Here is a 17762-nt window from a genome sequence, read left to right as displayed (position 1 = left end):
GTCCAGTAATGGACAGTGCCTCCCTGGTTGCCTGCCAAACCTTCCTAAGCAGATTAGATGTTGGAGAGGAAGAGGGGACACCTGGGAGACCCATTTCCAGGTGAGAACCAGCCGTAAACGTAGGAGTAGGCAAAGACACCAGTTGGGCAGTAGGGTCATTAGTGTCCCCAATCCCCCAACCTGCAAACTGCTGTAACTGGGATGCCAAAAAATACATTTTGGAATGTGGAACTGCCAACCCCCCCCCTATCTTTGCCAAACTGTAGGGTATTCAAGCTTATACAGGCCTGCCTCTTCTTCCATATGAGATCACGAAATTGAGAGTCAATTTGTTTAAACCATTTATTAGAAATCAGCATAGGTGAATTATGGAAGATATATAAGAGCTGTGAGGCCCAGATCATCTTTAGTAAATCCCTCTCCACACTACTGACAATGGTAACTTGCACCAACCTTGACATTTAACCCGTTGTCTGTCTAGTAAAGGCGTTAAACTAAATGTCAGGTATTCCGACGGATCCGGTGTGTAGCACCCTCCTAGTCAGGTGCTAGGTATGAGCATTCGGGTTGCTCTCCTGCTTATCAGGGAGCAGGATTTCCATGTGTCCATGTGTGATTCACTTGGTCTGAGGGAGTGTCCCCGCTGTATCCAATAGACAACACTCCTTGCTGGGATGGATGTGCTAATGCACTACAAAGGACTCCTCCTGTATCTACTTGATGGTGGACTCTGATAGAGTACAGCGCAAATGATAAAAAACCCAGTGGAGCATTGCATGGCCGCGCAATTGTCAGTTAAATTAGCACAGTGCTGAATAGCAAAAAATGTCCTGGTCATAAAGGGAGTCAAATCTTCTGGAGCTGAAGTAGTTACGAGAGTAGTAAAGGACACAGGACCTAAGGATTGTCTGTTTGGTGGAAGATTTCAAAGGAGGAGGAGTGAATGATCCCGGCTTTCCAGTGCTTGTACCATGGGCGTTTTTTTGACCTTTGTGATGAGGGTCAATGCGATCTGGTAAGGATCAGTGTGTGCGGGTGCCTGGTGGTGGTTTCCCATGCTGAGGATCTTCACATTTCTTCCCTTCTCTGTGAAGTCTTTTTTGTTGATGCACGAGAAAGATTTTGAACTGTTGCTTTTTCATCCACGCTTATCAAGGACATTTCTTTGATTTTAGCTACCAGATTAGCGCCACATTTGTATTTTTTATCATTATTGATCTTTCTGTTCCAAAGATTTGTGTTGGCTGCTTTTCGCATATTTATTATTTTTATTATATTTTAGCGCAGCAATTACATGTTTTATATCCAATAGGGGAGCCTGTTGGACAGTGGAGGAAACCCAGCGAGTGACACACAGGCTTTTGTGGCTGTCCCAGTAGGAGGGCACAACAGTGGTGCATCCTGGGATTGACCATAAAAGCCAAGGGCACATGTGACAGGGCGTCTTTGGCGGGAAGCAGAGTCCCAGGAGGAGGGTGACGGCTGTCTCTCCTCCTGTCAGCAAGGAAAGCGGTCACAGGCAGTCGGCCTGGTGAACCAGAGTGTGGTGAGCTAGAGGTCCAGGATGCTGATGGCGGAGTTGAAGGCAAAGCTCACTGAGGAAAAACAGTGTCCGTACCAGGGAGCCTGCCGGAGGTCTGCCCAGTAAGGGGACCACTCCAGTGAGGTCAGAGGACAAGAGCTAGCACACACAGTCAGTGAGAAAGTGGGTGCCAAGTTAGACCCTGAAGAGTGATTCACAGAATAGTTCACCATTCAGATCTTCACTTCAGTGGCAAGGTGAAGCAGCGGCCTTGCCGCACTCATTTCAGTCAGAAGTCCTCAGAATTTGTGTATAGTTATCCAGTTAGAGTATGCCACTCCTCCCTTCTCCCATCCAAGTTCAAATAAATACAAAAACCAAATCCCTTGGACTGTTTGTTAAATCTTGATACTTTAACCACTTGCCGACCGCCGCACGACTATTTACGTCGGCGGTCAGCCCCTCACAGGCAAAGCGACGTGGGGCTACGTCACTAGCCTGTGAGGCTCTAGGGAGCGAGCGAGCACGCACTGCCGGAGGCGCGCTCCCGCTCAGTCACGGACTCTCCCGCGCGTGTGCCCGACGTACCCGATGTCCGCCGGGCACTCGCGATTGTCCGTTACACAGGAAGAAAGGCAGACGGCTAATGTAAACAAAGCCGCCTGTCATTCTCCCCTGTGTAAGAATGGAGATCATACGGTTCTGCTATGTAGGACCGTTGATCTCTGTTCTTACACCAGTAGCCACAGCCAATCACAGTTAGAATCACGCCCCTAGGGACACACTTAACCCCTCCCTCTCAAAAAAAAGTTAACCCTTTCACTGCCAGTGTCATTTTTACAGTAACAGTGCATATGTATAGAGCTGACATTACTGTAGTAATGTCACTGGTAACCCCAAAAGTGTCAAAAATGTCAGTCAGGGGTCCGATCTGTCCACCGCAATGTCACAGTCTGGCAAAAAAAAAAATCGCAGATCGCCGCCATTACTCATTAAAAAAAAAAACCAACAAAAATGACAAAAATCTTTCCCTAAGTTAGCAAACGCAATAACTTTTGCGCAAACCAATCAAAATACGCTTTTTGCGATTTTTTTTTTTTTTACCAAACATATGTAGCAGAAAACAAATTGGCCTAAAATGTTAAAAAATTTTGATTTTTACATTTTTTTGGGAATTTCATATAAAAAAATGTGAAAAATATTGTTATTTTTGCAAAATTGACGCTCTTTATTTGTTTATAGCGCATGATCAAAAAATCGCACAGGTGATCAAATGCCACCAAAAGAAAGCTCTGTCTGTGGGAAAAAAGGACATCAAATTTGTTTAGGTACAGCGTCGCACGACCGCGCAATTGTCCGTTAAAGTCACGCAGTGCCGAATCGCAAAATAGGCCCTGGTCAGGAAGGGGGTAAAATCTTCCGGGGGGCTTAAGTGGTTAACACTTGGTTCAGTTAATAGACTGTTGCCATGGGTAACCCAGGGGAATCCATTTTAAGCAGCTCCCATGGGGGCAGTGCTACATGGGGACCTCACCACCCCCAGGTATCTGAAAGAACTAACAATAGCAATCTTAGAGGCACCTATGTGCAGGGGCAATATCAGCGGATCAAGGGGCATAAGAACAGATTTAGACCAATTTATGGTAAATCCAGAGAATTCCCCAGATGTAGTGATAGTTCCCATTAGAGTTTGCAAGGAGTCATTAGTGTCTCCCAAAAATAACAATGCATCATCCGCAAAAAGAGATATCTTATCTTCTAAAGGACCTCTACAGAAGCCTACAATGGCAGGGTTCCTACGGATCTACATGGCCAAAAGTTCCACCACCATTGCAAATAAAATGGACACCCTTGACGAGTTCCTCTATGCAGGGATGTCCAGTTTAGCCTGGCTGAGATTTGTGGTTCCCCTGCAGCATGGGCCCCTTGAACCCCCAGCGTACGCTTACCTCTACATTGTTATAGATAGACACAGTTGGAGCTTTGTAGTATTCCTGCACAGTCCTGCTGATACAGCTAAACCAGTCATCTCTCTCCGAGCAGGAGCTGAAAAATAAAAAGAAGGAAATTCAAGATTTCTATGGGGACAGATGGACTTTATACAGTCTGTCACATCCTAAGATGGCACCAGCTGGAGCTAAAACTGCGGATGGCCCAACGTTTCGTTCCTTGATGCCCGTATCCCTATCACAGAAATATTTTTTCTTAGTCTGGTGACATTAAATTTCATAACGTCTATATTAACCACTTTCCCACTGCTCACTGTGCTACTACTGCGGCAAAGTGGCTCGTTAACGTCTGGCGACGTAGACCTACGCCACCAGACTCTCCCCTCTCTCGGCGGCGCACGCGCGCCGCCGGAGGCTCGCTCCCACTGTATTCAGTCACAGCGGGAGTCGGGCCAGGGGAGGAGAGGCGGTGATCACCGCCCGCTCTTCCCCGATCGGGGATCGAGTGAGGAAATCCGCCCCCTTGTGTAAACAAAGAGGGCGGATCTCCTATGTGACAGGCAGGGACAGATTACAGGATTCAGCATAGCTGAACCTGCGATCTGTGTCTGTGTCACTCAATCCCCTCCCCCCCCCCCCCACACACGTCAGTAAGCATGAGGCATACATTTAATCCTTTAATCACCCACAGTGTTAACCCCTTCCCTGCCAGTGTCATTATTACAGTAACAGTGCATATTTATAGCACTGATTACTGCAGTAATGTCACTGGTACCCCCAAAAGTGTCAAAAATGTCAGTCAGGGGTCCTATCTGTCCGCCAAAATGTCGCAGTTCCGCAAAAAAAAAAAAATCGCAGATTGCCGCAATTACTAGTAAAAAAAAAATAAACAATAAAAATGACAAATCTTTCCCGTAGTTAGTTAACGCAATAACTTTTTCGCAAACCAATAAAAATACGCTTATTGTGATTTTTTTTACCAAAAATATGTAGCAGAAAACAAATTGGCCTAAAATGTTAAAAATTTTTGATTTATACATTTTTTTGGGGGGAATGTTATACAGTATATCAGAATGTAAAAAATATTGTTTTTTTTTCCAAAATTGTCGCTCTTTTTGTCAAAAATTAAAAATCGCATTAAAAATCACAAAAGTAAGCTCTATTTGTGGGGAAAAAAATGGACATCAATTTAATTTGGGTACAGCATCGCACGACCGCGCAATTGTCCGTTAAAATAACGCAGCGCCGAATCGCAAAATATAGCCTGGTCAGGAATGGGGTAAAATCTTCCGGTCTTAAAGCGGTTAAAAATACGCTCATTGAGAATTTTTTTGTCAAAGACATGTAGCTAAATACATTTTGGCCTAAATATATGACAAAAATTGAATATATTGGATATTTTTTAACTGTCAAAGTAGAAAATGTCAATTTTTTCGCAAAATGTTTTTTATTAATATCGCAAAAATGAAAAGCGCAGAGGTGATCAAATACCACCAAAAGAAAGCTCTGTTTGTGGGGAAAAAAGGACGTAAATTTTGTTTGGGTACAGCGTCGCACGACCACGCAATTGTCAGTTAAAGTCGAGCAGTGCCAAGTTGCAAAAAGTGGCCTGGACGTTAAGCAGGAAAATCCTCCGGTGGTAAAGTGGTTAAACTAGGAGGCTGACTCAGGTCTGGCTAACTGTATCTTCTTGCGAAATTGCCTTAAATATTCAACATGCTTTGAGCCTCCTTGAGAACAGTAGATCATCCGATTGTCGTGTGCGAGGGTACAAATCGCATTAAAGATAACAAAGACAAAGTCACTGTCATGGAGAACGGCAATTTGGAACGTCATTTTAGAAAAGCGCAAGCGACAATGGCAGGCGAAAATTATCCTCGGTGTTCGAAGAACGTTCCCCGTTATGGTGAAGAAAGAAAAATGGTTGCAGATGGAGCCAATTATTTTGTGGTTTGTGTGTAACAGGGGAAAACAATATATTAATCAATGGATACGATATGACGCATTAAAGTAAAATGGATATCGGTTTATGGGTCGAACACGCTCCATTTCTCTAAAATTATCATTACGATGCAGATTTATTTGATGAAAAGTGCAGTTTTTTTCTGTCTTTATGGTGTTTTCAGGGTTTCATATACTCCTAAATCATTTTAAAGGGGTATAAACATAAATCGTAAGTAGGTTTATTTGACAGGGTTGTTTTTCTTTTCTTAAGATTAAATATATTTTTTTAAATTAGGAGAAAGGGCAGCTATCTGATCGAGGAATGCAAAGAACAGCTAGAATTGATGTAAAATTACTATTTTGCTGCCATTTTAGACACTTTTACAGGGGTCTATTTATAAAAAAAAAAATGTACATTCGACTTGTACGAATGGGGGGGGGGGGATCGGGGTGGGATGAATGTTCAACGACTTCTGACCGGAAGGATTTGCCCCCTTAATGACCAGGCCATATTTTGCGATTCGGCACTGCTTTACTTTAACGGACAATCGCGTGCGACGCTGTACCTAAATAAAATTGATGTCCTTTTTTTCCCCACAAATAGAGCTTTCTTTTGGTGATTTTTGATCACCTGTGCGATTTTTTTTATTTTTGCCGCTATAAACAAAAAAAGAGCGACAATTCTGAAAAAAATAAAAAAAACAGTATTTTTCACTTTCTGCTTTATAACATTCCAAATAAAAAAAAAATTAAAAATCAAATGTTTTCATCATTTTAGGCCAATTTGTATTCTGCCAATCCTAAGTGTATATTGATTTTGTCACAAACAGAGCTTTCTTTTGGTGGTATTTGATCACCTGTGCTATTTTTATTTTTTGCGCTATAAACAAAAAAAGAGCGACAATTCTGAAAAAAAAAAAAAAAAAAATATTTTTCACATTCTGCTATATGACATTCACAAAAAAATAAAAAATGTAGAAATGAATTTTTTTTTTAAATTTCAGGCCAATTTGTTTTCTGCTACATCTTTTTGGTAAAAAAAAAAAAAAAAATCGCAATAAGCGTATTTTGATTGGTTTGCGCAAAAGTTATTGTGTCTACTAACTACGGGAAAGATTTATGTCATTTTTATTGTTTTTTTTTTACTAGTAATGGTGGCGATCTGCGATTTTTTGTGGGACTGAGGCATTGCGGTAGACAGATCGGACCCCTGACTGACATTTTTGACACTTTTGGGGGGACCAGTGACATTACTACAGTAATCAGTGGTAAAAATATGCACTGTTACTGTAATAATGACACTGGCAGGGAAGGGGTTAACAGTGTGGGTGATCAAGGGGTTAAATGTGTACCTAGGGGCATGTTTTTAACTGTGGGGGGGCGTGACTTGTGGAATGACCATAGAGACCTGTGATCCTATATAGAAGGATCACATGGGCTCTATGATCATTCAAGGGAGAAGAACAGTAGCAGATACAGAAGGTAGGAATCAAACAGAAGCGTAGTCGGTAAACAAGCCAAAGGTCGGTAACAAGTGGTTGCAGGTTGAGATTAAGTAGAAGCGTAGTCGAGGAAGAAGCCAAACCTTGGTAAGGAGTGGTAGCGAAAATACGGATGGCAGCAGGTGCGACAAGAGCAAAATATTGGCCGAAGAGAGCACAACACCTCCAGCGCTAAGAGACCCTCTGTGGTGGAACGCAGAAAGGCAACGGCGATTTGATAAAAAGGATAAAAAATGGATACTCACAAGATATTCAAACTAAAAATAGACCATAAAATTCTTGTGTGCTGTGGACAACTATGGAAGAGTCCTGAGGACATCATAAAAAATTTTTGAAAGATTTTGGAGCTTGAAAAAATTATTTTTTTTAGAGAATTCTGAGTTTGAAAGTCAGAATTCTCAATTTAAAAGCGAGAATTCTGAGTTTAAAAGTCAGGATCTCACAATTCTGACTTTCAAACCCAGAATTCTGACTTTCAAACTCAAATTACAAATTTATGATGGCCCCAGGGCTCTACTATAGACATCAAGCAGTGTGTAGCTGATGTGTTTTGGGGGTGCACCCCCTTCATCAGAGCTAGGCTATCTTGGGAGTATCAATTTGTTATCCTTTTTTATCAAATAAATGTCCATCGGTGATGCACTAGGTGTCTGCGCCTTCTTGTTTGTTTGTCTTTAGAGTGGCGCTCTTCTTTAGGACAAGGGGATCTCACTTTTGGAGTATCCAAGATATAGAGGAAGCTGAAGCTGAAACCACTTTTAAAGAAAATATCACTTCTGTATGGATTCAACCTCTAAAGACTTAATTTTGTAAAATAAAGATTTTATATTAAAAATTATAAAAGCTGTTCATTCAAAAAATTTCTAACATGGTCCGGTGGGAGACAGACCTGGGGGAGGAGATGGACAGGGCGGAATGGAACCAGTTGGCGGTACTGAACTCGAAGTACCTGATTAATACCTCTCTGATAGAGGCCAATTATAAGGTTCTTCTGAGATGGTACATGGTCCCTGTCAGGCTGGAAGCGGCGGTCCGGGAGGCCTCTCCTTTGTGTTTCCGGGGCTGCGGTCAGTCTGGCACGGTCATGCATATCTGGTGGACCTGCCCTAAGGTCCGCAGATTCTGGATCCGAGTATATAATTTCATATATTCACTTACTGGCGTTAACCTGCCTAAATCCCCTACCCAAGCGCTTTTGAGTAAACCAATAGCAATGGCCCCTAAACACACCAAACGTTTGGTCGCTCTTATCTTTACAGCAGCTAAGATCGCCATAGCTCGCTCATGGCGATCCCCGGTGATATTACTAGAACTGCTCAAAACTAAATTAACCTGGATTATGGTAAATGAGCAAATGGTGGCTATCCTCCAGGACAAGTTACCCCTATTTGAGAAGACCTGGGACCCTTGGATGAGATATCTGGCGGGACCCCAGTAGTATGAGAGGCTCTCATGGAAGGCTCCCACGGGAACACCTTTCCACAGCTATTTTGGTTTCCTTGCGGCAGACCTGGACACCACTCTTCCCTTGTCCCCATATCCTACTCCTTTCTCTACTCCCTCTATTCCCTCCCTTCCCCCTCAGATTTTCTTATTTTCTCTTTCTATTTTTCCTTTTTCTTTTCTGTACCTCCGTTGATCTATACTTTCACGGACGCGGTCCCCTTGGGATCCCGTTGGGTTTGACAGCGCCGCCTGGAGCGGCCTTGCTATGCACTATAGTACTGTCATTTGGTGCAATACTGAGATTACATGGATGTCCTGAGGCCAGGGTTGGCGGTGGGTTAGGGTCTGGACGGCCGCTCCCCTCCACTCGGCGCAGTGTGTTCCCCTGCGGGGCGCCGGGAGGGGGCGGGTCCGCTCCTGGCCCAGACCGCCCGGCCGGGGTCGCAGCAGACAATGTATCGTTTAGAACTGTTGACCGTTATTATGCATCCCTTCGGAGACTGTGTCACTAGTTGTGCTTTCTGAGTTGTACCCATGTATTCCACAACGGATTTCCTCTACACTGTTTTATTGTGTATTTTTTTTCCTTTGCATTTAAACTAATAAAAATTTATTGAAAGCAAAAAATTTCTAACTTTCAAAAAAAAAAGCTCAAATTGAAATTAAAACAGACCCATTATTATTTTTTTTTTTTCCTCTAATGGATCGAGTAGCAAAACCTGACACCCAGCGAGCGTTTTTATAACCGTTCAATCAGAAAATGTTAATTTTCAGTGATAGATGTTTTTTTTAAACGCTCAGAAACCTTCTATGCTGACAGATTTTTAGATGAGTTTTAAATTTTACAAGGAGAAAAAAAAATTCTGAGTAATAAAAAAAAAAAAAGTGAGTTTGAAAGGAGAAAACGCTAATGGAATCTGTCAGGGGTTTCTTAGCGACAAACATATGGTTTAGTTAACAGCTGCCCTCAGAGTGATTTTATAAATTTCATTAGCCGAGGACAGCAAGTTTGGGATGCCGTGCACACACGCTTAATATCAAACATGCTCCCGGTCCGCGATTCTCTGTGCATCATTAAGCCCTCGCGGGTGGAAATCACACGTATTGAGCTGCCAAGGCATGCCGCTAACACACGTCCTATGGGCTTCCGAGGTGAGTTATGTGCAAATTGGTTCCACCTTTTTCGCAAATGAAGAGGTTTGCGCTAAGTTGGGGATGGCTTCTTAGCACGCTGGCATGTGCTTGCAAGGCTTAGGTTGGCCGCTTAATGAGCAGTGGCTGAGTAATGACCCTGCGGGTAAATTACAATTCTCATTATTGAAGAAGGGTCTGTAAGCAATCGGCAGGGACATTAGGATGGTGTGATGTGTGTATCCAAAGATGAAATATGAAATGTTTACACAATGCAGGGATCGATATTTGATGGTACAGTGGACGCAGATTTGATTATGAATGGGTGTCATGCTCTGCTTACTAGGCATCTAGGTCCATCATATAGAGCAGGATTTCTCAACTAGGGTTCCTCCAGAGCAGCCTTTCTCAACCTTTTCAACACAGAGGAACCCTTTATATAAATTTCTGGTCTCGGGGAACCCCTGCTAAAAATTAAAAATCTACAACTCATGACACTAAAGTGTGACAGTCAGTGGGAAGAATGCTCCTTACCCGGTTGCAGACCGCCGCAAGTACATATACTGCGGCGGTCAGCCCCGGCCAGGCAAAGTGACGTACCGGTACGTCACTCGCCTGAGAGCCAATAGGGGGCGAGCGCGCACCGCCGGAGGCGTGCTCCCGCCCCTGCTCGCTCACTCTGATCCCCGCGCGTGTGACCGGCGGACTCGATGTCCGCCGGTCACTCGCGATCGTCAGTTACAGAGGGAGAAAGGCAGGCAGCTAATGTAAACAAAGCCACCTGTCATTCTCCCCTGTGTAACAGCAGAGATCATACGGTCCTGCTATGTAGGATCGTAGATCTCTGCTGTTACATGAAAAGCCACATCCCTGCACAGTAAGAAACACGCCCCTAGGGACACACTTAACCCCTCCTTCCCCAATAAAGTTAACCCCTTCCCTGCCAGTGTAATTTTTACAGTAACAGTGCATATGTACAGCACTGATTACTGTAGTAATGTCACTGTGTCAAAAATGTCAGTCAAGAGTCCGATCTGTCCGCCGCAGTGTCGCAGTCCCGCAAAAAAATCGCAGATCGCCGCCATTACTCGTTAAAAAAAAAAAACAACAAAAATGACAGAAATCTTTCCCTTAGTTAGTAAACGCAATAACTTTTGCGCAAACCAATCAAAATACGCTTTTTGCGATTTTTTTTTACCAAACATAGGTAGCAGAAAACAAATTGGCCTAAAATGGTAAAAAAGTTTGATTTTTACATTTTTTTTGGGGAATTTCATATAAAAAATGTGAAACATATTGTTATTTTTGCAAAATTGTCGCTATTTTTTTGTTTATAGCGCATGATCAAAAAATCGCACAGGTGATCAAATACCACCAAAAGAAAGCTCTGTTTGTGGGAAAAAAAGGACGTCAAATTTGTTTAGGTACAGCGTCGCACGACCGCGCAATTGTCTGTTAAAGTCACGCAGTGCCGAATCGCAAAATGGTCAGGAAGGGGGTAAAATCTTCCGGGGCTTAAGAGGTTACTCTTGTCATCATTGGGAAGAATTGGGGGAAGGGGATGGAGGGTTTTAGGGGGTCGTGGTTGAGTTCCTGCACCTATTTTTTGAGGAAAAAAAAGCCCTCTTCTTACACTTGGGGTTATTGGGAAGAATTACCCCCCTACAGAGAGCTAAAATGAACAATGGTGTCATTGGGAACTTATCTGAGAGGCAGAAATTGCCCATTTCTCAAGGAACCCCTAGCAACCTCTGGAGGAACCCTAGTTGAGAAACCCTGCTCCAGAGGTTGCTAGGGGTTCCTTGAGCAAGGAGCAATTTCTGCCTCTTAGATAAGTTCCCACTGATGTCATTGATCTTTTTAGCTATCTGTAAGGGGGTAATTCTTCCCAATGACCCCAAGTGTAAGAAGAGGGCTTTTTTTTCTCCAAAAATAGGTGCCGGAACTCAACCACGACCCACTAAAACTCTCCCTTCCCCACCCATACACACACCTTCCAAACTGAATCAAATACTGGATGTGGTGAAATTTCACTAACAATGGGAGGGTCTTAAAATGGGCATTAAATATTAGGAGTGCATAATACTGTACATAGTAAGTACAGAGTGTAGATTTTTTTTTGGGGGGGGGGGGGGGGGGGTTACATACAAAGTGCAGAGTTCAGAGTTGTGCTAGGTGCAGAGTTCAGGGGTTTCACTACATACATAGTGCAGAGTTAAGGGGTGCGCTGCATACATAGTGCAGAGTTAAGGGGTGCGCTGCATACATAGTGCAGAGTTAAGGGGTGCGCTGCATACATAGTGCAGAGTTAAGGGGTGCGCTGCATACAGAGTGCAGAATTCAGGGGTATGATAAGCGCTTCACACAGAGTGCCGAGTTCAGCCTTCTTCCACAGCTGCTTACTCTGCACCCCCCATCCACATCTAACTTTCACTCCTCTTCTTCTCTAGTACCTCCCCACGCACTGTAGGTGGCTTGGCATAGTTACATAGTTAGTCAGGTTGAAAAGACACAAGTCCATCTTGCTCAACCAATAAAAAAATAAAAAACAGTAAAGAAAACCCAACCATACAATCCCATATACACAATCCTAGACCCGCAGTTGACCCAGAGGCGAAAAAACCCCAGCAAATCCAATTTACTACTGCAGGAGAAGAAAATTCTATCCTGATGCCCCGAGAGGCAATCGGATATTCCCTGGATCAACTTTACCTATAAATATGAGTACCCAGTTATATTATGTACACCTAGGAAAGAATCCAGGTCTTTTTTAAAGCAATCTAGTGAGCTGGCCAGAACCACCTCTGGAGGGAGTCTATTCCACATTTTCACAGCTCTTACGGTAAAGAATTCTTCCGTATTTGGAAATGAAATCTGTTTTCCTCCAGACGTAAAGAGTGCCCCCTTGTCCTCTGTTTTGACCTTAAAGTGAATAACTCAACACCAAGCTCACTATATGAACCCCTTATGTATTATACATGGTGATCATATCCCCCTTATACATGTTGATCATATCCCCCCTTATGTATTTATACATTTTGATCATATCCCCCCTTATGTATTTATACATGTTGATCATATCCCCCCCTTATGTATTTATACATGGAGATCATATCCCCCCTTATGTATTTATACATGGTGATCATATCCCCCCTTATGTATTTATACATGGAGATCATATCCCCCCCTTATGTATTTATACATGTTGATCATATCCCCCCCCCCCCCTTATGTATTTATACATGGTGATCATATCCCCCCTTATGTATTATACATGGTGATCATACCCCCCCTTAATCCCCTCTTCTCAAGAGAGAAAAAAATTAGTTCCTCTAATCTTTTCTCATAGCTGAGCTCCTCCATGCCTCTTATCAGTTTGGTTGCCCTTCACTGCACTTTCTCCAGTTCCCTGATATCCTTATTAAGAACTGGTGCCCAAAACTGAACTGCATATTCCAGATGAGGTCTTACTAATGATTTGTACAGGGGCAAAATTATATCTCTCTCTCTGGAGTCCATGCCTCTGTTAATACAAGAAAGGACTTTGCTTGCTTTGGAAACCGCAGCTTGGCATTGCATGCTATTATTAGGCTTATGATCTACCAGAACAGCCAGATCCTTCTCCACTATGGATTCCCCCAGTTCTACTCCCTCTAGTATGTATGATGCATGCATATTCTTAGCCCCCGAGTGCATAACTTTACATTCATCATCATTAAACATCATTTGCCACATAGTTGCCCAATAAAACAGTGCATTGAGGTCAGCTTGTAAGTTGGAGACATCCTGTAAGGAAGTTATTCCACTGCAAAGCTTGGTGTCATCTGCAAAGACTGAAATGGTACTTGTAATCTCAGACCCGATATCAATTATAAAGATATTAAAAAGTAAGCCTCTCCCCTCCCCAGGCCATAAGTGTGCAAAAGGCCTTTCTACAGCTACAAAATCAGCACGGGTTTACAAATGGGCGTTCTTGTCAAACCAATCTCTTAACATTCTACAAGGAGGTGAGCTGTGAGCTAGATAGGGGGAGACCAGTGGATGTGGTGTACCTGGATTTCGCTAAGGCGTTTGATACAGTTCCCCACAAGCGCTTAATTTAAAAAATAAGGTCTGCAGGCATCGACCACAAGGTTTGCTCTTGGATACAGAACTGGCTAAAAGGGCGTTTCCAAAGGGTGGTAATAAATAGAGCATACTCAGACTGGTCTGGGGTGGTAAGTGGGGGGTCCCCCAAGGCTCTGTCCTGGGACCAACCTTGTTCAATTTATTCATAAACAGCATTGAGGACGGGATCAGTAGTTCGTTATCAGTTTTTGCAGATGGCACAAAATTGGGCAGGGCAATAACTGCACAGCATGAAGCAGATATCCTACAGAATGACCTGGACAAAATTACGGAGTGGGCAACGACATGGCAAATGAGGTTTAATGTGGAGAAGTGTAAGGTTTGCACTTGGGGACTCAAAACATAAAAGCACAATACATGTTAGGGGGGGAAACCTTTGGGGGAATCAAAAATGGAGAAAGATCTGGGAGTCCTGGTAGAGGATAGACCAGGCAACAGCATGCAATGTCAAGCGGCAGCTGCCAAAGCTGGCAGAATTTTAGCATGCATCAAGAAAGGGATGTATTCCAGAGATAAGACTATAATCCTTCCACTTTATAAATCTCTGGTCCGACCGCATCTGGAGTATTCTGTCCAGTTCTGGTCGCCAGTCCACAGGAGGGAAGTGTTGGAGCTGGAGAGAGTCCAGAGAAGGGCAACTAAACTAATTAGGGGATTGGAGGACCTTAATTATGAAGAGCGTCTACAATCGCTTAATTTATTTTCCCTGGAGAAGAGACGCCTGGGAGGGGACATGATAGCAATTTACAAATACCTCGAAGGTGATCTCAGCATACAAAAAAAAGCTACTCAGTCGCAAGGATTGCATGAGGACGTGAGGACATACAATGTGATTAGAGGAGAAGCGTTTTAACCTCAGGCAACGCAGGGGGTTCTTTACTGTTAGGGCTACAAGATTGTGGAATTCTCTACCACAAGAGGTGGTTTCTGCAGGGAGTATGTCTACTTTCAAAAGACTCTTAGACGTACATCTCAAGTATCAAAACATTAAGGGGTATGAGAGATGATTACGGCCACACACGCCTACACAGGTTGAACTGGATGGACTATTGTCTTTATTCAACCTCAACTACTATGTAACTATGTATAAGTCATTATCAGTTGAGGTGTAGGTAAAGCCAAAACTTTGGATACAGTGTATGTGAGTTGGAACCCCAGTCATGTTTTCATTGCTGTCTGTGTCTTCCCTGGGAAGATTCACCCTTACTAATGGTCCTGGTGGCCATTGTTACCAGGTGAGGGAAATCCAAAATTTTGAGTTGTCACTAGAACAGGAATAGAGAGAGAATCTTCCAATGAAAGCCATTTGTCACAGTGGCAGCTAACCAAGAGGATTTCTCGCACCTGGAAGACCTTTTCTCTCTCTTCCTGTTTTTTCTATGAGACAGAAAGTAAAGGTAAATCTCCCCAAAGGGAAAAAAAAATTAAAGTTCCTAACAGGGGTTTTACCTTTTCCTTACTTTATCCAAAATTAAAAAAAATAAAGTTTTGGCTTACATACACTTTTTTGACTGTGATTGTGGTGCATTACAGATTATCAGAGGTAAGAGAAGAACGGCTCTTATCTATGGCCGGCTGGGCTCAAGCTGACTGCCCACCACCATGTTGGAGGAACATAAAGGAAGGTCGTGGCCTCTCTTGTGGAGACCTGGAGAACCCATATTACCTGGCAGACAGAGTCAGGCAGCACTCCATACATTCAATTTTCAGGACATTCTGAGCGTTTTCCACAATTGGCCGGCTCACCTAGGAAAAAAGTGTAACAATGAGATGGGACCAATCAAAGGTTGTTCAACATTCTGGTGCAAGAACATCCAGGTAGAGAGATAAGCCAAAGCCTATTACAATTTGCCGTAAAAAGGTTTCTGGGGCCGTCTTTGTGGTTTCTTGTGTTTTAAGGAGACAAAGGAGGCAAAATATGCTGACCAAACCTTTTTTGGCTAGATGTTTAGCTGTCCTATTTTGTACTAGTGTGACAAATCTAATTTGAGATATTTATAGTGAATTCATTCTACATAACATAATAGGATTTTTTTTGTACTCACCATAAAACCATTTTCTCGAAGTCCAATGAGGGACACAGCTTAATGGTGAGCAACCTAGGGTTATACTGCCACCTACAGGAGAAACGAGCACCCTAACAAAACTGGGTTGCTCACTATAAAGCTGTGTCTCTCAGTGGACACTAGAGATAATAGGATATTTATACTCACCATAAAATCTATTTATCAGAGTCCAATCAGGGACACAGCTTCATAGTAAGCAACCTAGGGCTATAGTGCCTCCTACAGGAGAAATAGACACTAAGCAAACTGGGTTGCTCACTATCAAGCTGTGTCTCTCAGTGGACACTAGAGATAATAGGATATTTATACTCACCATAAAATCCTTTTCTCAGATTCCAGTTAGGCACACAGCTTCATAGTAAGCAACCTAAGGTTATACTGCTGCATACATGAGACATGGACACTAAGCAAAACTGGGTTGTTCACTATCAAGCTGTGTCACTCGTTGAACAAAAGATAAAATAAGGTTGTTGTTCTCGCCATAAAAGCCTTTTTTCTCGGAGTCCAATGAGGGACACAGCTTGATAGTGAGTAACCTAGGGTTATACTTCCACCTACAGGAGAAATAGACACTAAGCAAACTGGGTTGCTCACTATCAAGCTGTGTCTCTCAGTGGACACTAGAGATAATAGGATATTTAAACTCCCCATAAAATCTATTTCTCAGTGTCCAATCAGGGACACAGCTACATAGTAAGCAACCTAGGGTTATACTGCCGCCTACATAAGAAATAGACACTAAGGAAAACTGGGTTGCTCACTATCAAGCTGTGTCCCTTGTTGAACAAAAGATAAAATACGATTTTTGCTCTCATTATAAAACCCTTTTTCTCGGAGTCCATTGAGGGACACAGCTTGATAGTGAGCAACCTAGGGTTATACTGCCACCTACAGGAGAAATAGACATAAGCAAACTGGGTTGCTCACTATCAAGCTGTGTCCCTCAATGGACAATAGAGAAAATAGGGTTTTTGTACTCACCGTATAATATATTTCTTAGGGTCCATTGAGGGACACAGCTTCATAGTACGCAACCGAGGGTTATACTACTGCATACATGAGACATGGACACTAAGCAAAACTGCTTTGCTCACTATCAAGCTGTGTCCCTCAGTTGACATAATAGGATTTTTGTACTTACCATAAAAGCCTTTTTCTCGGAGTCCAATGAAGGACACGGCTTGGTAGTGAGCAACCTAGGGTTATATTGCTATCTATAAGAGAAATGAGCACTGACCAAAACTGGGTTGCTCACTATCAAGCTGTGTCCCTCAATGGACAATAGAGAAAAAAAGGTTTTTGTACGTACCATAACATATATCTCTCAGGGTCCATTGAGGGCCACCACTTCACAGAAAGCAACCCCGCATTGCCTAGTGTCTATTTCTCCTGTAGATGGCGGTATAACCCTATCTTTAATATCAAGATGTGTCCTTCCATGGACAATAATGAAAACTCCGGAAGACACCACAAGGTACCAGAAAATACCTAGATTTGTCTACCATCTATTTTTTTTTCAACTCTCTTTGCCACACTCCTTACATGGGCCTGACTTTGGCTTTGACTTGGGTACCTTTTATAGTGCAGTGGTGGGAAGCTGTACCAAAGGTCCAGACTGGGGGTTGACATAAAGGTCCAGACAAGGAATGTGACCAGGTTTATGGGATCCTTCAATGGTACACAAAATTATTAAATGAAAACACATGTGTGTAGGTACCTTGCAATGCCTACTTTTAGGCATTGGGCGGATATTTTGTGTACATGGGAAGGGTAACTATAAAGTCTACTCTATACCCAACAAAAATGTAAATGTTGCACCTGCTAAATGTGTTGCTGCATTCGTTTTCTGCATTTTAGTTTTTTTTTCTTTACTTTTTATTGGTGATCCTGGCAGTAACACACTTCCTGTTATAAGGTGACAATGCTCATTCACTGCACTATACAGGGGAGCGACGTTGTCTCCCTAGGCAGTGGTGTATGTTGATTTTGTGCTGCCCTAGGCAAGACTAAAATTGAGCGCCCCCCTTCCCCATCCTATTTAAATTTGCCCCACTCCTTCCTTTTTAATGGATGT

General features: G+C 42.9%; 1 protein-coding gene across 1 annotated transcript in view; it reads right to left on the bottom strand.

Moving 5' to 3' along the window:
* The window catches only part of FGD5 (FYVE, RhoGEF and PH domain containing 5), a 247396-nt gene that overhangs the window by 36237 nt on the left and 193397 nt on the right, over window positions 1-17762 (bottom strand). The window contains exons 14-15 of the mRNA XM_082265544.1: window positions 15289-15368; window positions 3472-3568 (exon numbers count right to left, since the gene is read on the bottom strand). Coding sequence (XP_082121670.1) covers window positions 3472-3568; window positions 15289-15368 — 177 coding nt within the window. The remainder of the gene's footprint in view (window positions 1-3471; window positions 3569-15288; window positions 15369-17762) is intronic.

Source organism: Pelophylax lessonae, assembly GCF_965119305.1.
Source record: "Pelophylax lessonae genome assembly, chromosome: 8".
In the NCBI taxonomy this organism is placed as follows: Eukaryota; Metazoa; Chordata; class Amphibia; order Anura; family Ranidae; genus Pelophylax; species Pelophylax lessonae.
Note: the sequence above shows the minus strand (reverse complement) of the source record. Positions and strands in the feature narration are given on the sequence as shown.